The sequence below is a fragment of the Ornithorhynchus anatinus genome, chromosome 10, assembly GCF_004115215.2.
Source record: "Ornithorhynchus anatinus isolate Pmale09 chromosome 10, mOrnAna1.pri.v4, whole genome shotgun sequence".
NCBI lineage: Eukaryota > Metazoa > Chordata > Mammalia > Monotremata > Ornithorhynchidae > Ornithorhynchus > Ornithorhynchus anatinus.
The window spans coordinates 36,045,732-36,066,787 of NC_041737.1; the positions used below are offsets into that span (position 1 = coordinate 36,045,732).

The 21,056-nt window shown below is 40.1% G+C and overlaps 1 protein-coding gene across 47 annotated transcripts in view; it reads left to right on the forward strand.

The window, feature by feature from the left end:
- NRCAM (neuronal cell adhesion molecule) overlaps positions 1 to 21,056 on the forward strand; it is a 192,285-nt gene that overhangs the window by 72,200 nt on the left and 99,029 nt on the right. For 38 of the 47 annotated variants that reach the window (XR_005660488.1, XR_005660489.1, XM_039913311.1 and 35 more), the window contains 4 exons: positions 576 to 772; positions 2,726 to 2,743; positions 6,515 to 6,620; positions 20,232 to 20,428. Coding sequence is in view for 45 of the 47 variants with exons in the window: in XM_039913311.1 (XP_039769245.1) it covers positions 670 to 772; positions 2,726 to 2,743; positions 6,515 to 6,620; positions 20,232 to 20,428 (424 nt within the window). In the remaining 2 variants the exon portion in view is untranslated. The remainder of the gene's footprint in view (positions 1 to 575; positions 773 to 2,725; positions 2,744 to 6,514; positions 6,621 to 20,231; positions 20,429 to 21,056) is intronic. The other 9 variants (XM_029073107.2, XM_029073119.2, XM_039913333.1 and 6 more) reach the window with 1 other exon arrangement.

Here is a 21,056-nt window from a genome sequence, read left to right on the forward strand (position 1 = left end):
TGTGGGACAGGGATTGGGTCCACCCCGACTTGCCTGTATCCACCCCAGCACTTAGTAGAGTGCCTGGCACATAGTGAGCACTTAAAAAATACCACAATTATTATTATTATTGTTATTAGATTGTAAGCTTCTTGTGGGCAAGGAATATGTCTACCAGCTCTATTGTATTGTACTTTCCCAAGTACTTAGTACAGTGCTCTGCACACAGCACTCAGTAAATTGATTGATTGATTTCCTCTCCTCACCTGTTGATGTGCTGCTAACTACCATATCTTTCTGCTTAAAACATAAAGATACAGTAAGAGACTATGGACCTAAACATACCTACAAATATTTTAGTGAAGTAATGTTTGCAGAGGGATTGAGTTTTATACAATAGTTTAGATACTATTTCAGTGTGCATTGATGATGGACAGAGTAATTTATTAAAATTCAGTTCAGATGAATCAAATATTTAAAATCTCAATTGCTTTAGGTTTCATATATAATTCAGAACTGATTGCATTTGCTTCAGAATACCACTCATTCCATTTGCTAACCATTATTATCATTATTTTATCATCCCTTTCCCCTAGGTTCTTTGTGATAGTTATTTAAACATTACAGACAAATCTGTTTGGGAAGGAAGAAAAGAAAATTCCATTGGCACTTCTCAGCAGGAGTTAGCTAATGCAGCTTAAAATGCCGAAAATGAAGAGCTTATCCACAGGCAGAGCTCTCTTGATTCTCTTCCTGTGCCAGATGATGAGTTCACTGGAGGTACCCCTTGATCGTAAGTATTATCCTATTAAAGCTGTTGACTTGGACAGTCAGAAATTCCCAGTATTGAAAGACGCTTTGAAGATTATGAATGGAAAATAGTCTGTGTAACTTTGTAGAACTAATCAGAAAGAGTTGATGCTTCCACTTTCATCATATTGTGTTTAAAGACTTACCAGACTGCAGATATGTGATCCAAATAATCATTCCCATCCTGCTGGACAAGACTCACTTGGTGAGGAGGAGTTTGGGCTGCCTGGCTTTCAGTGACCTTCCAGTCCGGTCGTCCCCAAGGGGATCCTTTTGCATGATTCTACTGATTGCCTCCTCAATGATCCGAGACTGAGAGGATTCAAATTGCCATCAGTGCTCTGATCTGGAAAAGGGAAGGATCCTGAGGGGACACAGGACCCCAAGTTAGTTAGTGCTTCCAATTCCTAAAAGAGAGAACAGCCAATTCATATCATACGCACAAATGTTTTATTACCTTTCTTCTGGAGCAAAACCATGAGCTCTAGAAGTCAAAGGGTGACACTTTCAACTGCATTTTATTTAAGTTTCCAGGGTTTAGGTTTCATAATATTGTAAGTGTTTTAGGAAAAAACTTTTTGATAGATGACTTATTGATTTGTTATCTTCAAATATACCTGCGAGGAGTCAGCTCATAATTAAACAGAAGAAAAAGGATCATATATTTGTTATGGAGAGGTAGTTCCCAAGACCCCAGGCCTCAAACTGCAAAATTATCCTGAAAACACAACTGAGAAACTCTAGAGGCAGGAGGGACATTGAGGGCGCGATTTGAAGGCAGTGAAGAGTTGGAGGAGGAAGAAACCTCTGATGTCCCCACCTTCACTCTCTTTTCCTCACCTTGTTCCAAAATAAAGTGAGGGCCCAGTGCTTTCCCTTCTTCTTTTCAAAGATTTTCCAGGGGGATATTCATTTCAGCAAAAAAAAGATCCCAGGACAGTGTGTTCCCAGGGCTCCTTCTAAAAGCAAAGGAGCTAAAAACTGTTGTTCTTCCATGGACTGAAAGGAGTCTAGCTCTTCACTATGCTGAGGAAACAACCACCTACGGCTGTCTCACTCTTCTGTGCTAATGGTGAATAGACTGAATTAAGATAAGATGCAAAACACCTATAAATTTAAACCTTCTGATCCAGCCAACCATTGCAAGTGCTGCTCACCACATGGACTAAAATAAGCATCCCATTGGGTTCCTCTTTTTCCATCCTTGATGTGTTCCTAGTTGGGGAGGTTGGGGAGAAATGGAAGATATGATCAAAAACTGGAAGTAGGAGGAAGAAGAAGGAAAGACAAGGGACCTAAATGATCCACAGGCGGAAAACATTGCTCTTGTACTGAGCTCACGGGACTAGTCCTCTAGCATCCTTGATTAAAGTATGTTCTACTGATTTAGAAAGGCTAAAAAGTAGTTTCCATTCATCAAAGAAGTAAATGAATTGAATGTAATGTGGAAAAGTATATTATTGACAGATAAATTTAACTATAAGTTGATTTCAGGCCTTCCCCTTTGATCAAATATTGTCTTGCAGGGGAAATTTTTACCCATCTGAAATTTTCTGTTAATGTCACCTTGCATATAGCCGTGCCTTTGATTAGATTATGGACAGCTCAGTTTGTGATAATCCAGATGAACTGAATGGTTCAGCTATATTTAACTGGAAAATGAATTCTTACTTAGAACAGTGCCTGGGGAATGGAATCCCTTGCTCTTGTCCCCATAAGGGCGGTTTTGTTTTGCTTTGTTTTGTCCGAGGAAAGATGGACTGCATTCTTCTGACCAAGATTTCTCTCTCTCACAGAGCCACACTGGCTGGCAGTCTTTTTATGTTAAAATCCAATTTCCAAAACCCTCCCTCCATCTTTTAGGTTACTACATTCTTTTTACTAACAACAGCTTTTCTTTAATCCTTCTCATCTGCTGTTACTGATGGGGGAAAAGCAAAACTTCTTGAAGAATGTAAGTTTTCACCTATGAGCAATAGTGAAAATGTAATTTGCTGCTGTTTTGTTTATTAAACCTTTGTGATGCTGAAGCAAGGAGCATATTACTAAAACTCTGGCTTTGGCAGTTCTTGTGCATGTGTGTTTGCTGTGGCTACATGCTTGAAACATATATTATTGAACTTAGTTCTCTCATATTTTGAAGGGAGGATATAGTTAGACTAAGGGAGAGTGAGGAACGTGGGAGGGTGTTTTAGGTGTTGTCCCATGCCATCGGACAGAGCTCTTCACCATCCTTTCCAAAGTGGAAGAATTTAAGCCAACTATCAATGTCTTTGTTTGAAGGAACACTGCAGCTGTTTTCTTTTTCTTGCACTGATTTGGTCTTTAAAGTAGAAGATATAAATCACCACTGAGGTAGCTGAAGAAATCTTCAGAGTTTAGAAAAGATGAAAATTTGGCTTTAAATGTTTAAATTTTTCTTTGAGAAAAAATTTATGATCTGCAAGAATAGATACATATATTTCACACTCCTTTAAATGTAGTATTTTTAAATTTTGCATATAGAATTGATAAAAAGTACTGTTTATTCAGGTAGGAATTCCACTGATCCTCGTAATTGTAATGAATGGAGAATTCCTGGTCTTATTTGTCATGATGATGACAACATTTAAAGAAGGAAATGAGTCATAACCCATGCTGTACACAAAAATCAAAAGTCAGCACACTCAGTAAAATCACTTACTTGTTTTAAGAATTATGTTTCTCTATGATTCAACAGCTACTGCTGAAGCAGCTGACCAGGTTACTGAATTTGGCTAAGTAGAGATTGATTATGATGATTATGATGGAGTCTCCCTTTGACTATGACGGACTAGCTTTTGCACTGAGGGTTTTTCTTGAACAGTGAGATTGAAAACTTGCATGAAAGAATTGGTTATAACAATAGTAATAGTAGTAATAATGCACTCTACTAAGCATATGAGTGTGCAACAGAAAAGTGGTACATTCACGGAGCTTACATTCTGATGGGAAAGACAATCATACAGATATTTCTAATTATGCATGTTTGTGAATGTACATCCAAAACTTCTACCATGCTGATCTGAGCACTTATCCTATCCCCCCTTGACTAGTGCATCTATCTCCTCGCTGACTTCCCAGCCTCCTGTCTCTCCCCACTCCAATCCATACTTCACTCTGCAGCATGGATCATTTGTCCAAAAAAATGTTCATCCTGTCTCCCCACTCCTCAAGAACCTCCAGTGTCTGCCCATCCACCTCCACATCAAACAGTACCTCCTTACCATTGGCTTTAAAGCAGCTTGCCCCATCCTACCTCACCTCACTAATCTCCTACTATAGGATTAGGATGGAGTAGGGGCTGTTGGATTTGGCAAGAAGGATATCATTGGTGAACTTTGAGAGGGCAGTTTCTGTGGAGAGAAAAGGACAGAAGCCAGATTGGACGGGGTCAAGGTGAGAATTAATGGAGTGGAACTGGAAACAGCAGTTGTAGACAACTCGCTCTGGAGAGGAATGGTAGGAGGGAGATGGGGCAATAACTGGAGGGAGCCATGGGGTCAACGAGGTTTTTTTTTTAATATAAACAGACATGAGTGTTTGAAAACAGGGTGGAAAAACCACTGGCGAGTGAAGAGTTGAAGATGGCGGTCAGGAAGAGAAGAAGGGAGGGGGCAAATGCTTCCATAAGGTGGAAAGGGATGGGGTAGGAAGAGAAAGTGGAGGGGGTAGATTTTGAGAGAAGGTCAGAGATCTCCTCTAAAGTTCCTGCTGGAGAAGATGGAGCTTTTAAGAAGGGACAGAAGGAAGAAGGGGCTGAAGCGGAGGGGAGATTTTAGGGAGATCACACATGATGGTTTCAGTTTTCTCAATAAAGTGTTTGGCAAGGTCATTAGGAGCAAGAGATTGGGGGAAACAATGGGACGGAAGTTTGAGGAGGGAGTTAAATGTCTGAAAAAACTGGTGAAGGCAATGGGCACGGGAGTCAATAAGGATGGAGAAATCTCATTCAACCCACATATTCATGAATTCATTCAACTGTGTTTAATGAGTGCTTACTGTATGCAGAGCACTGTACTATTCAATTTGTCAGTTCAAACTTGATAACAGTGCTAAAATCCTCCTTTTCCTCTTCATATAAACTGCTACTATGTTAATCCAAGCACTTATCTTGCCTTGATTACTGCATCAACAAGGATGCTGACTTCTCAGTCTTCTCTCTCCCAACTCCAGTACATACTACACTCTGCTACTCAGATCATTTTTCTAGGAAAACATTCAGTCCATGTTTCCCCACTCTTCAAGAACCTCCAGTGATTGCCCATCCACATCCACGTCCACATCAAACAGAAACTCCTTACCATCGACTTTAAAACATTCAATCACCCTGCTCACTCCTATTTTACCAAGATACTTTCCTACTTCAACCCAGCCCACATTCTTCACTTCTGTAATGCTAGCTTACTTTCTGTACTTCAATCTCGTCTCTTACTGCCAACCTCTTACCCACATCCTGCCTTTGTTGTGGAACACCCTCCCTCTTCAAATCTGTCAGACTGTCACTCAGAGTCTTATTGAAGGTACATCTTCTTCAAAAGACTTTCCCAACTAGGCCTTCATTTCCTCTTTTCCCACTCCCTTCTGTATCACCCTTGCATTTGGATTTATGCCCTCTATTCATTCCTCCCTCAGCCCCACAGCACATATGTACATATCCATAATTTATTTATTTGTATTAATGTCTGTCTCCCCTCTAGACTGTACACTTATTGAGGGAAGGGAATGTATCTACCAACTCTGTTATATCATACTCTCCCAAGCTCCTTAGTACAGTCCTCTGCACACAGTAAGCAATCAATAAATATGATTGATTGATTAGTTGGTCTGGTGGGATTAGAACCTGTGTTTCTTTACTCCCTTCTCTAGCACACAAAACAAGATGCCACTTGCAGGTACACACAATATGGACACATGAAAAAGTGCACATGTAGGAAGCCACAAATACATCCTGAGACAAATATAGCCAAACATGTAATCATACATGCATGGGAAAGTACACTGAGGGGCACCAAGTCTGAGGGACAGAAACTTAAAAAAATAGAGGTTCAAACATATGATTACAATATCAGAGAGCCAGAGACATATTTTTATCATGGAACGGGAATTTTCCTAGTGTTATACATAGTATATATTACTCTTCTATTTTATTTTTACTTTAGAATCAAATAATCCTAGCCTTATTAATCTACCTTCAGTTAGACATTTTTAACTGGGTCACATTTAGGATAAATATTTCCAATTAAATTTTTCTAATGTCATTTGAATTGTGCCTTATATTAGCAAGCAAATTCAGGTAGTGGAAGCTTCTTCATTACCATCCAAAGGTCCTCATTATTGTCAAAGCATATGATGGCAGAAATCTTAAATTCTATGGCAGTGATGCTTCCTGTATGAAAAGTTTAGGAGGATGTGGGTTAATTCTGTGGTCCCACGCAGCCACTCAGAGATGAATTAGACATCCTTCAAAACAAGGTAGAACTAAGTTCACCGGACATGTTTTACTATGCTTTTCAGCCTGAGCCACAGGAAAATAAACTTCTCTCTGTCATAGGGAGGAAGAAATTGGATTTCTTATTTTATAAACCAATGTTATCTGTCTTTATTGCTTTTTAGTTTAGAGCAAATTTGCTGCCTTTGTTATGTAAAAAGTTCTGATATTTCTTTCATAAAAATTGTATTAATTTCTTTGCATTTGTTAATGAAGTACTGCAGCCTCCAACCATCACTCATCAGTCTCCAAAAGATTATGTGATTGACCCTCGAGAGAATATTGTGATCCAATGTGAAGCCAAAGGAAAGCCACCTCCTAGGTTAGTATGCTTCTTGTTGAAACACGGAATAGGAGGACTGAAGAAATAGTTCTGAATAGAAGACAAATGTCAGAACTGAAAATTGAATAAAAATAAATTTGTGGGATTTTTCCCTTGCCCATTGTATGACAGAAATTGATAAAAATCAAGGTAAGTATAAATACATTTTCTCCCCACGTGATTGAAGGAATATATTTTTATGATACTCCATTTTGTGTGTTCCTCTCTAAGCTGTAAGTTCCTTGTGGGCTGGAGATGTCTCTACCAGTTCTGTTACATTATACCCTGCCAAGCTCGTTATGGGCAGTGAATAAATGAATGATTGAAATGCTTAGTATAGTGCTCTGCACAGAGGAAGTGGTGCTCAGTAAAATACTATTGCTTGACTGATGTAAAGTATTATTATTACCAAGTGCTGTTGAGTCGTTTCTGCTTTGTGCGACACTATGGATACATTTTCTCCAGAACATCCTGTCTTCCCCCATAATCCGTAACCTTTTTAACGGTTCTTCCGTGTTCATTGTTATGGTCTCTATCCATCTAGCTGCTGGTCTGCTCTTCAATATTTTCCCTGGACTCTTCCTAGCATTTGTGTCTTCTCTAGAGAATTAGTACTCCTGATTATTTGTCCAAAATATGCTCATCTAAGTTGAATCATTTGGCCTTCCAAAGACCACTTTAGCTTAATTTGCTCCAAAATCCATTGGTTTGCTTTTCAGGCAATCCATGGTATTCGCACAAGCCTTCTCCAACACCACATTTCAAAAGAATCATTGCTCTTTTTATCCTGTTTTGTCACTCTCCAGCTTTCAGATCCAGACATTGTCACTGGAAACACCAGAAAACTGACAGTTTTTATTTTTGTGGCTGTTACATCAGCACGTTACGACTTTTTCCAGGCTCTTCATAATAAGTCTTCCTAACATTAATCTTCAGGGTATTTCTTGACTATTAGTTCCTTTATTATTCATTATTGATTCCAGAAGAGAAAAATTGAAACTATTTCAAACTTCTCTCCATCCACTACAAATGTGTTAAAACTTCCAGTTGTCTTGATCTTTGTTTTCTGAATATTCAAATGTAGGCCCATATTTTGCTCTGTTCCTTAATTTTTAATAATAATCCCTTCAAATATTCTTGACTTTCTGCTAGTAGGGTAGTATCATCAGCATAACGAAGATTGTTTATATTCCTTCCTCCAATCTCTACTCCCCGTTCGTCTTCATCCAATCAGGCTTCTCTCATTATGTATTTGGTATAAGGGATGAACAGATAAGGCAATAAGATACATCCTGGTCTTACACCCTTTCTAATGGGAAACCAATTTGTTTCTCCATGTTCTGCTCTTATTGTAGCCTCCCGTTCAGCATACAGGTTCCATATTAATGCAATTAAATGGATAGGCTCACCCATTTTCCTTAATATGCTCCAGAGTTTTTCGTGATCCACACAGTCAAAGGCCTTACTATAATCAATAAAGCACATCCTGCTATTCTCTTGTCCTTTCAATTATCCAACGGACATCAACAATAATATCTCACATCCCTCGTCCTTTCCAGAATCCTGCTTGAGCATCGGGCATGTAGGTCTCCATTCAATGCTGTATAACTTTTAACAATATCTTGCTGGCATGTGAGATCAAGGAAACTGTATGATAATTGTTGCATTTAGTTGTATCTCCTTTCTTCAGGATTGGAAGATAAACTGATCTCTTCCAATCAGATGGCAATTGAGTGGTAGGCCATACCTGTTGATGTAATATGGTAAGAACTTTAACTGATTCCTCTCCAGCTGCCTGAAATACCACAGTAGGAAGCCAAACAAAGCCAGGTACCTTACTTTTGGCACGACAGTGTAATTCAAATTCAATAGGAACTTCTTCAAATAATTCTTGTATATTGCTGTCTTTCTGGTATAGTTCCTGTGTGTATTCCTTCCATCTCTTCTTGATTCTACTCACATTATTTATCACTAGACCATCTATGCTTCTGACAAAACCAATACAAGGACGAAATGTTCCCTTAATTTCCTTAATCTTCTGAAATAGTGATCTTGTCGCCCACATTTGTTATTGACTTCATTTCTTTGCATGTTTTTGTAATTGTATTTATGTTGATGTCTATCTCCCCCCCAACCCAACTGTGAGCTCATTGTGAGCATGGATTGTCTCTCTTTATTGCTTCATTGTACTTTCCCAAGTGCTTAGAACAGTGCTCAGTATGCAGTAAGAGCTCAATAAATACGAATGAATGAATGAATGAATGAATGAATGAACATATGCTGTTATAATATTCTTGTTTGTCTTCCTGGCAGAGCACTGGAATTCTTGGCTAAGTTCTTTAAAGAGGTTTTTTTGTCCTCTGATTTTTGCTTCCCTCCTTTTTCTAGCTACTTCCAGAGTTATGTTTGACATCCATTTTGGCTTTTTCTGCTTCCTGACCTTTAACCATACTGTGCCACTTTCTTCCTTGATGACATTTTTAATCTCCATCCACATTTTCTCTGGCTCCTTGTCTGTGAGATTAAGTGCCTCAGATCTGTTTTTTACATGTTCCTTTAATAGTTCCTTAGGGGAGCTCTAAGGCATGATTGATCTTTCTAAGTTTTAACCTGAGTTTACCCATTAACAGCTCATGATCTGTTCCACAGTCAGCTTCTATTGCTGCCAAAACAGAACTCCTCCATCTTTTTCTACAATTAATATAGTCTATTTGATTTCTCTATTGTCCATCTGGTGAAGTCCATGTGTACAGTAATGGTTTAGGTTGGGTAAAGAAGGTGTTGGCAATAAAAGACTCATTTGATTCATAGCAATCAGTAAACTGGTTCCCAGCTTGATTCCGATTTCCAAGGCCATAATTTCCAGCAACCTTCATTTCCATTCCATTTCCAATTTTTGCATTCCAATCCCCAGTGATAATCAACACATTTTGCTTGCAGCTTTTATCAATCTCTCTCTGCACTTCATCAAAACCTATTTCTTCTTGCTCAGCATCTGTTGCTGAGGCCAACACTCGAAGTATGTCTTATTGAATGGTTTTCCTCTTAATCTAACAGATATCAATTGGTCATTGGCAGCATTATATCGCATAACTGTCTTAGAAATTTTCTTTGTCACAATTACTACTACGCCATTTCTTCTTTTTCATCTTGGGCAGAGTAGTAGATGATGTGCTCATTCAATTGGAAATGCCCAATACCAGTCTATTTCAGTTTGCTTATTCCTAGGATGTTGATCTTCAATCAGTCCATTTCATTCTTGACTTATTTCCAGCTTTCCCTGGTTCATATACCGCACATTCCATGTTCCAATAACAGGGGTATCTTCACAGCTTTGGATACTCATTTCTCATATGAGTATTTTTCATATCTGTTGCCGAATTGTACATTCCAGGTGCTTAGTACAGTGCTCTACACATAGTAAGCGCTCAATAAATACTATTGAATGAATATGGCAACATCAGATGCAAAGTATGCACAAGTGCAATTTATGGAATGAAAGCATGAAATTTCAACAATTACATTTAATGTCCTTGGCTCCTTTGGGAACTTTACCCCTCCCTTTTCATAGTAGGTTATGTCCATTTTTTCTAAAAATGAAAAATTGGAAATTTGGAAGATATGAGTAAATTCCAGTTGCCTGATTTCCAACTTTAGTCCATTGAGGGAAAACATCAAGTGTTTTATTTCCTCTGTAACTACTAATTGCATCCAAAGCACTCAGTAATCATTGCTAGGTATCATATTACAGGCTGGAATGCATTATGGGATGTAATGATTGAGACTGAGTTGGGTGTGCAACACTTCTATTGTTACTGTAGGATCTTGGAATATTTCTGCCCATGTACACTTCTCACTAAATACTCTCCATCAAACTGGGGAAAATTTGCAGTATAAAATTTGACTCCAGGAGCCTGTCCTACTTCAAAATCTTCTGGAATAATAATAATGATAATAAATAGTATTTGTTAAGCCCTTACTATGTGCCAAGCACTGTACAAAACTCTGGGATAGATACAAGATAATAAGGTCCCATATGGGCTCACAGTCTGAGTAGGAGGGAGAACAGGTTTTGAATTCCCATTTTGCAGATGAGGGAATGGAGGCACAGAGAGTTGTGACTTGCCTGAGATCACATAGCAGAACTGTGGTGGAGCCAAGATTAGATCTCACTTCTCCAACTCCCTAACCTGTGCTCTTTCCACTAGACCTTGCTGCTTCTAATAAAGTGAATTTACCAGGCCAGATATTTAGAATACTACTGAATTCTCCAAAAAATAATATAGGAATTTTAAAGGAAATAGGTGTCTTGAAGGGTTTTATGGGGTGAAGTTGGGTTGGTTTGTTTTGATTTTTCAGGATATATTGAGGGTATTTGAATGAACAGAGTTTCAAACAACCAAAATACATAAATATGGAGGTATGGATATGTACATAAGTACTTTTGATCTTGGGGAGGGGTGAATAGAGGGTACAAATCCAACTGCAAGAATGTCGCAAATGGCTGACGTAGCCCAGGATCCTTAAGTCCAGAACTGATGTGCCATCCAATTGCTACTGGTAGATCAATTCCTTTCCCAACGCCTCTTCCCTCTTAGGTTGTTTCTTACCCACTTAGGAGCAGTGTTCCTCCCTGTCCAGACTACCCAAATCTGACCCCTTCCTTGCTACTTCCCCTCTTTTTTTAAACCAGGGATGCTCATTGCCCTAATCAAGCTGCACTGGCAGCAGGAGAAGGGAAGGTTTAAACCAGCTGCCTCCCCACACCGTTCTGGCCAGGTTTTACCTCCCTCCCAACTCCTTCCTCTGATGTGTCTTCAGTGGAATAGCCAGTACAATTTCCCTGGAGCTGCAGAGATAAGGTGCCCCATAAGAAGGAGGAGACAGAAGGTAGGGGTCAATCAATCATTTTGTATTTATTGAGCACTTATTGTGTGCAGAGCACTATACTAAGCATGTGAGTACAATATAACATAGTTGGTAGACGCATTCCCTGCCTACAACAGGCTTACTCTCTAGAGAGGGAAATAGACACTAGTTAACATAAATAAGTGACGGATATGTACATACGTGCTCTTGGGCTGAGGGAGTGGTGAATAGAGGTTGTCTCAGTAAGGACGTCACAGTAGGGTGTCTCAGCAAGGATGTCACAGTAGGGCCTAGTCAGGGAAGCCTCTTGGAGATGTGCCTTCAATAGACTTTGAAGGTGAGGAGAGTAATAATATGTATAACATGAAGATGGAGGGCATTCTAGGCCAGAGGCAGGATGTGGGCGAGAGGTCGGCAGCAAGATAGACAAGATCGAGATACAGTGAGTAGGTTGGCATTAGAGGAGTGAAGTGTGCAGGCTGGGTTCTAGTAAAAAATTAGGGAGGTAAAGCGGAGGTGGGGGGGCAGGCAAGGTGATTGAGTGCTTTAAAGCCAATGTTAGCTGAGAAGCAGCGTGGCGCAGTGGAAAGAGCATGGGCTTTGGAGTCAGGGCTCATGAGTTCGAATCCCAGCTCTGCCACTTGTCAGCTGTGTGACTGTGGGCAAGTCACTTAACTTCTCTGTGCCTCAGTTCCCTCATCTGTAAAATGGGGATGAAGACTGTGAGCCCCACGTGGGACAACCTGATTCCCCTGTGTCTACCCCAGCGCTTAGAACAGTGCTCTGCACATAGTAAGCGCTTAACAAATAACAACATTATTAATGTTAAGGAGTTTATATTTGGTGGGGAGGAGGATGGGCTACTACTTGAGATTCTTGAGGTGTGGGGAACCATGAACTGAACAGTTTTGTAGAAAAGTGATCCAGGAGGTAGAGTATAGACTAAAGTGGCAGAAGACAGGAGTCAGGGAGATCAGTAAGGAGGATGTTGCAGCAATCAAGGTAGGATAGGATAAGAGCTTGAATTAACATGGTAGGAGTTTATATGAAGAGGAAAAGGGATTTTAGCAATGTGAAAGTTGAAATGGTAGGATTTGGTGACAGATTGAATATGTGGATCTCTAGACTGTAATCTCGTGGGCAAGGAATGTGTCTAGATTTTGTTATACTGTACTCTCCCAAGTGCTTAATATAGTGCTCTTCACACAATAAGCACTCAATAAATACGATTTACTAATCAGACTTAACAAAACACCTAAGTTGACATCTCTCTGTCTGCTCATTCTCAGGCTTCTTTGCGGACTTCTCTGCCTCCCACTCCCTAACTTTGGGTGTCTGTCGAGGTTCAGTTCTGGGTCCTCTTCTATGCCATCTACACCCATTCCCTTGGAGAACTCATTCGTTCCTATGGCTTCAATTACCACCTTTATGCGATGACACCCAAATCTACATGTCCAGCCTTGATCTCTCTCCCTCTCTGAAGTCTCATATTTCCTCTTGTCTTCAAGACATCTCTACTTGGACGTCCTCCCATCACTTCAAATTTAACATGTCCAAAACATAACTCCTAATCTTCTCACCTAAATCCTGCCCTCCTGCTGACTTCACTGCAGTGAGCACTACCATCCTTTCTGTCTCACAAGCCCATAACCTTGGTATTATCCTTGACTCCTCTCTCCCATTCAACCCACATATTCAATCTGTCACTAAATCATGTCAGTCCCACCTTCACAACATCACTAAAATCCACCCTTTCCTCTCCACCCAAACTGCTCCCTTGTTAATATAATACTCATCCTATCCCGCCTAGATTGCTGCCTCAGTTTGACCTCCCAGACTCCTGTCTCTCCCCACTCCAGTCCATACTTCACTCTGCCTAGTTTCTTTTTCTACAAAAACATTCAGAACACATTTCCCCACTCCTCAAGAAACTCCAGTGGTTGCCCAGCCACCTCTGCATCAAACAAATGTCCTCTCCATTGACTTTAAAACACTCAATCACCTTGCTCCCTCCTACCTCACCACTCTCCTACTACAACTAGCCCACACACTTTGCTCCTCCAATGCTAACCTTCTCACTGTGTCTCCATCTTGCCTATCTCGCCACTGACCCCTCGCCCACATTCTGCATCTGGCCTGGAATGCCTTCCCTTCTCAAATCTGACAGGCAATTACTTGCCCTCACTTCAAAGCCTTATTGAAGGCACATCACCTCCAAGAGGCTTTCACCGACTAAGCACACCTTTTCCTCTTCTCCCACTCCCTTCTGCATCACCTTGACTTGCTCCCTTTGTTCTTCCCCATGGCCCAGCCCCACAGCACTTATGTACATATCTGTAATTCATTTATTTACATTAATGTCTCTCTCCCCAACTCTAGACTGTTAACTCATTTGGGCAGGGAATGTGTCCATTTATTGTTATATTGTACTCACCCAAATGCTTAGTCCAGTGCTCTGCACACAGTAAACGCTCAATAAATATGATTGAAAGAATGAGCCCCTCTGCCCCTTCTGCTGTGTGACCTTTTAAAAATCATATTTATTAAATGCTTACTATGAATTCTGTGGTTTTTTACCTCTGTGCCTCAGTACGTTCTCTGTAAAATAGGGGTTCAATACCTGTTCTCCTTCCTACTTTAGACTGTGATCTCCATGTAGGACAGGGATTGTGTCTGACTTTATCATATTGTATCTCCCCAGTGCTTAGTACAGTGTTTGGCATATACTACATGCTAAACAAATACCACACATTAAATAAAATTGTCTTCATAAAATAAAACTAAAGCTGTCTTTTTGGAGAAACACTCAATTTTTATGATTATAAAAAATGAAACAGCACCTGATATCTTTACACCCTTGCTTTTCAGTAACTGCATCTGGAAGAACCATTTAAATTATGGTTCTAATAATAATAATTGAGGTATGTGTTAAATGCTTACTATGTGCAGACCTGTGGGATGAATAAAATCAGATGAGATGATATCCTTATCTATCCGACATGGAGCTCAAAATCTAAAGGACTCTGGGTCTAAGTTGTCAGTGTTACTTTAAGCCCCAAGCAAATGTTTACTACGAGGTTAGAAATCGTCCAACTATTCCAGTTTATAATAACAGTTACTAGAATAGTAAGCCCAGCAGGCCAAACTCAAATTTCTTTTGACAATGACAGATGGTTTTTGTGTGTGTTTTCATTGCCAATTTTAATTTGTAATTCATAATTAATTCATAAGCTTAAAAACTGTAACCTACTTTAGTTCCAAAATAACGAGACCATATTTCTCAGAGCCCCAACTGAGATAAAGGGTAGTCCAAAGAGCAGAAAGGATAATGGAAAGAAAAAGAACCTGTTGGTAACAGAAAGTGGAATAAAGCAGAAAGAAAGAGAAAGGGAGCAGGAGGTTCACTACACCCACCCACCCATCACCCACACATGGACATCACATAGGAAGAGGAGGAAGACGAGGAGGAGGATTAGTAAGAGGAGGGCATAAGTAATTCTCAAGATCAGGCCCAGCATCTAACCCTCTTATATTCTTCCCCTGGAAGGCAACAGGATGCTTGGAGGAGGAGATGTTTAGGCACTGACCATTTATATTCCCTAATTTTCCCTCTATTAGCCCATTATCCATGAATTTATCCAGATCCCTCTTGAACCTACCGATCAATCACCGGTATTTATTTAGTGCTTATTGTATGGAGAGCATTGTACTAAGCACTTGGGAGAGTACTGTACAATAGGGTTGATAGACAAGTTTCCTGTCCACAACAAGCTTACAGTCTAGAGTGGGAGACAGACAATATAAATAAGTAAATTCTGGATATGTACATACATGCTGTGGGGCTGAGGCGGGGGGTGAAGAAAGGGAGCAAATCCAAGTGCTGGTATTTCCAATCAGCACAGGGAATGGATAGAGAAAGACCAAAAGATTGATCCCAGGAGCCACAGTCTGGACCTCTTGAAATTGTCAAGATGTATGCCATGGCCCTCCCTCAGAGTCACCTTGTAACTGCTACTACCTTTGTGGAGGGTATAGATGCCCCAGCAAGTTCTAAGCTTCAGACCCTCCTAGTTTAATTTATTTCAGTTGCCATCCCTGCCACTCAACTGGATGGTGTCTCCCTCCAAAAGTGTTTCAGCCCTCATAGGCCGAACCTGGAGTTTTTTAGCCAGAAAGGTCTCTGCTTTTTTTCTCCCTTCTCAGTTACCTGCCTCTCCTGTGCTGGACTGCCTCTCACCGCACCACCAGATAAACAGATAATTAGGTTATTAGGTCAATTGATTAAGTTTCCCACATAAACAGCAGGCAAAACCAAATCCAGTCAGAACCACTTCACCCTCCACTAAATGGTTCCTATTTATGGTAAGAAACTAAGGTCTAAACTAAGGGTACTCTTCTCTTATCTTCCGAAAGAGTTCTGTGATGTGTTTGATCTGCAGCTTGCAGTTTCTTTGTCATCTTTAGTATTCTAAATCCTTCATGTAAGGATCAGAGGGGTCTCAGCCCAGATAGATCATCTCACTTCCTTTCCTTTTATACCATATTTTTCTTTTGGTCTCTCAGCTCCTACCTTCTTTTTATTGCTATTCTTCCAAGCTCCTAGAACAGTGCTCTGCACACAGTAAGTGCTAAATTAATATGATCGATAGGTATTCAAAATAAACCTGCATATTCTCACAGGCAGTTTCTCTAGCCAGCATAATTTGTTCATGTACTCTTCAAGTGCGTGAAGAACAATTTGTTCTTGGAAAAGGTAATTATCGCCACTTCACAGCTGTGTGACTTTGGGCAAATCACTTAACTTCTCTGTGCCTCAGTTATCTCATCTGTAAACTGAGGATTAAGACTGTGAGCCTCACAAGGGTCAACCTGATCACCTTGTATCTCCTTGTATCTCCCCCAGCACTTAGAACAGTGCTTTGCACATAGTAAGCATTTAAAATGCTATCATTATTATTATTATTATTATTAAATAACAAAACGTTGTGTGCCAGTCAGGAACTTTTTGTATCACCTCCTCGTCATCCTTAGCCTGGGCATTTTCTCAATCATCATATAGTCCTCACAATTTGATCCAGTTCCTCTGTCCAATCTGCCTTTCAGAACAATTTTGGAACAGTAATTTGGAACAGTAATTTCTCTAAATTAAGAATTCGTCAAGGCTCTTGACTATCTCATTTCATCTCTGACCGTATCTTTGACATCATAGTCTGCAAATAGATTCACAGACTCACTAAATGAAGATTTTATTGAACTCTCCCAAGTGCTTAGTACAGTGATCTGCACAAAGGAAGCACTCAATAAATGCAATTGATTGATTCTTTTGTTATCTTTAGAAGGTATTCTTCACTTTTTTGACCATCTGATTTCTTTTTGATACCTGAAGTTCTTACTCTTTATAGACTTTCCTCTTGTTCTCACCTGGTGACTTTTCTGTTTTTGAAGGATGACTTTTTGCTTCCAATCCCTGGTTTAACCATACCACATCACCATGTAGCGTTTCTGTTTGGTTATGAGAAGCAGCGTGACTTAGTGGCAAGAGCCCAGGCTTGGGAGTCGGAGGATGTGGGTTCTAATCCCGGCTCCACCACTTTCATTCAATAATATTTATTGAGTGCTTACTGTGTGCAGAGCACTGAACTAGGCACTTAACTTGTCTGCTGTGTGACTTTGGACAAGTCACTTCACTTCTTTGTGCTTCAGTTCCCTCATCTGTAAAATGGGGATTAGGACTGCGAGCTCCACATGGGACAACCTGATTAACTTGTATCTATCCCAGTGCTTAGAACAGTGCTTAGCACATAGTAAGAGCTTAACAAATGCCATAATTATTATTATTATCTGGGTTTTTTGTGAAATACACTCTTAAAATAATGTTTTTTAATGGACCTTATTTTGGAACTCTTCTTACCTAAATCTGATGTTTCTTTAATTTCTTTTTCTATAATGAGTGTCTTCATGGAGAATAAGAGTTAGGGAAGAAGACAGGGAAGATGTGGTCTTCCCCTTCCCACCCTCCCCACCCACTAAGGAAGGCTAAATGGAATTAAGTTGCTTTCCCTATTGAAGAAATGCCTTCTGGACCTGGACCTGCCCACATCTCTCTCCCCACTCCAGTCCATACTGCACTCCGCTGCCTGGATCATTTTTCTGAAAAAGCATTCAGTCCATGACTCCCCAGTCCTCAAAATCCTCCAATGTCTGCCCAAACACATCCACATCAAAGTGAAATTCATTACCATCAGCTTTAAGGCACTCAATTATTTCTCTTTCTCCCATCTCACTTTGCTAATCTCCCACTGCAACCCAGCCCACACTTCAATCCTCTGATGCCAGCCTACCCACTGTACCTTGATCTCATCTATCTCAGTGCTTTTCTTCTAGCCAAGGCCTAGAACTCACTCTCCCTTCCTACCCGATGGACCACCAAGTGTTCAAAGCCATCCTAAAAGCACATATTCTCCAAGAGCCTTTCCTGAGTAAACCCTAATTTCCCCTACATGCTCCCTCTCCTCCGTTACCTATACACTTGATCTGTACTTCCCACCCCCCATACTCAGCCACACACACTTAGAGAAGCAGTGTGCTCTAGTGGATAGAGCATGGCCCTGGGAGTCAGAGGGACCTGGGTTCTAACCCTGGCTCCACCACTTGTCTGTGTGACCTTGGACAAGTCTCTTAACTTCTCTATGCCCCAGTTCCTTCATCTGTATAATAGGGATTAAGACTATGAGCCCCATGTGGAACAGGGACTGTGTCCAACTGATTTGCCTGTATCAACTCCTATGCTCAGGACAGTACCGGACTCATAGTAAGCCCTTAACAAATACCATTATTATTTATATATGATTATATTCTGCAGTTCCCCAACTGTAATATGTTGTTTAGTTTATAGTCTCCCCGTCTATACTCTAAGTTCCTTCTGGTTAAAAATTGTGTCTACCAATTCTGTTGTATTTATTGTACTCTCTCAGGTGCTTAGTAATACTCTGTAAGTAGTAAGCACTCAATAAAAAACATTAATTGATTGATCTCAGAATTAAATATATTTCCTTCAAGGATCTAGGACCAGGTGTTTCAAAAAGAGTCATTGTTCATTTATTCATTCAGTAGTATTTACTGAGTACCACCTGTGTGCAGAGCAAACCAGGGCTCGGTAGAGTACAGTGAAAGTACCATGTCACGGTTCTGTTCACAAGGAGCTTACACTCAAATGGTAGGGACAGGCAGACATGAATTACAGTGAGTGAAATAATAAATGAATGGAGTATGTAAATTGATATGCGCTCAAAGTGCTAAGGGTGATTGGGGTGGAAGAAATTAGTTGTTAAATGCCTTCTAGATGAGGTGGGATTTCAGGAGGGGTTTGAAGGTGAGGAAGTACATGGTTAGCCAAATTTTCATGAGGGAAGGAGTTCCAAGCATGGGGAACAGTTGTGAACAATGGAACAAAGGAGAATCAAAGAAATCAGGTCCATAAATCAAGTATCTCCATTTACCTTCATGATGAGCTTTTCGATCTCTGAAAATAATTAGTCTCCCAATAATACTACCTCCAATCTCAGCAAACATTTCCTGATCATTTTCCTCATTTTAGACAGGCAATCTACAGACTACTCACACAGTCTTAATTTCTGTTTACGTCATAAATTTCTATTCAAAGAGATTTCTTGATATTTTTTACCTAAGGTTTTTATGTTTTGATAATCTTTGTCCTTTTTGTACAGTGCTCTGCTCAGAAAAAGTTCTCAACAAATACCATTGACTGATTATGTTTTCCCTCACATACCCTGTCATACCCCCATCCAGTATTTCCTCATCTTTATTTCTTGGCAGTATTGTCTCCTATTAGTTTTTTTCCATTCATCCAGTTTCAGAAATTTCAGTTATATCAAAGCCCTCAGTAGCACCCAAACATTCCAATTTACTCATTTTTTTAAACCCTTCCGCATTAGTGTAGAAGCACTTGTAGGAGCAGCGTGGCTCAGTGGAAAGAGCCCGGGCTTTGGAGTCAGAGGTCATGAGTTCGAATCCCAGCTCTGCCACTTGTCAGCTGTGTGACTGTGGGCAAGTCACTTAACTTCTCTGTGCCTCAGTTACCTCATCTGTAAAATGGGGATTAAGAGTGTGAGCCCCACGTGGGACATCCTGATTCCCCTGTGTCTACCCCAGCGCTTAGAACAGTGCTTGGCACATAGTAAGCGCTTAACAAATACCGACATTATTATTATTACATGTGTTTTTCATTTTTGCCAAAGTTCACTTCTATATTTGATGGATGGTGTAATCTGTCCTTATTGCTTTCCTCAAATGCCCTGTAAGATTCTCACATCCCACGCACCCCAGCACTCCAACCTTGAATCATCTGCTACCTAGGGGACTGTGCTAATGTGGGTCCTGTGCTTTTCCTCCATTGGCCTGCAATGCCACCATAGCCAAGAATACCATGTTCTGTATAACATGCAGCTGAAAGGAAGGCTTCAGGTAGTCCATTACCCATTTTGGGTGTAAGTGAATGGGCCCCCCAAAAGTGATACTTTCCTGCCTAATATGAGGCAAATAGTCCCTTTAATAATTCCAAACTGTGGATATATAAAGTTGGATATTTTTAATATTATTGTTTAGCTTTATGTAGGTGAGTTCTTTTTTTAAAATATTTGGAGAGAATTTTCACAAATGATTTGACCTTTACAACTACTTAACAATTTCTCCTTTTTCTCATCTTATTCATGTTACTCTTAGCTTCTCATGGACACGCAATGGAACTCATTTTGACATTGACAACGACCCTTTGGTCACAATGAAACCCAATTCAGGAACCCTAGTAATCAGCATTGTGAATGAAGGGAAGGCTGAAACATATGAAGGAATATATCAATGTACAGCAAGAAATGAACGTGGAGCAGCCATTTCTAATAACATTGTAATTCGTTCATCCAGTAAGTACAGCACCAAAAATTCAGCATCATGTTTTCCTATATTTGTTCATACATGTACACTCTTCTGCCTGGATCAATTTTCTAAACTATCTTTCTTCATACATCTTTCTACATCTCTTAAACTTCTGATCCTCTCTGTATCAAGCAGAAACTCCTGACCATTGATTTTGAAGCACTCAATCAGCATTTTCCCTCCAATTTTTCCATTATCTTTTCCGACTACACCCCAGATCACACTCTTAATTCCTTTCAAGCTGACCTTTACATTGCCCCTCATTGTCTTCCCTCATGCTTCTTCGAGCTTTTCTCCTTAACCATGTCTACATCTGCCAGATTTCGCATCTCTCCATCTTCAAAACCTCTCTAAAATCACACTTTCTGCAAGAGGTCTTCCCCAATTAATTTCTGTTCTCTTCCAGTTCTAACCCCTCAAACACTACTTGAGCATTTATGAACTCACAAACACCCTTAGCATTTCTTTACACATTTTATTCCCCCCGATTACTTAGCTCATATACACATCCACTTTTCTATTTTCCCCTTACTGGTAGCTAGTTTTTGTGGCCACCAGCTCTACAACACTGCACCCCTTTGAGGGCACTGATCATCACTTATAATAGTAATGCCA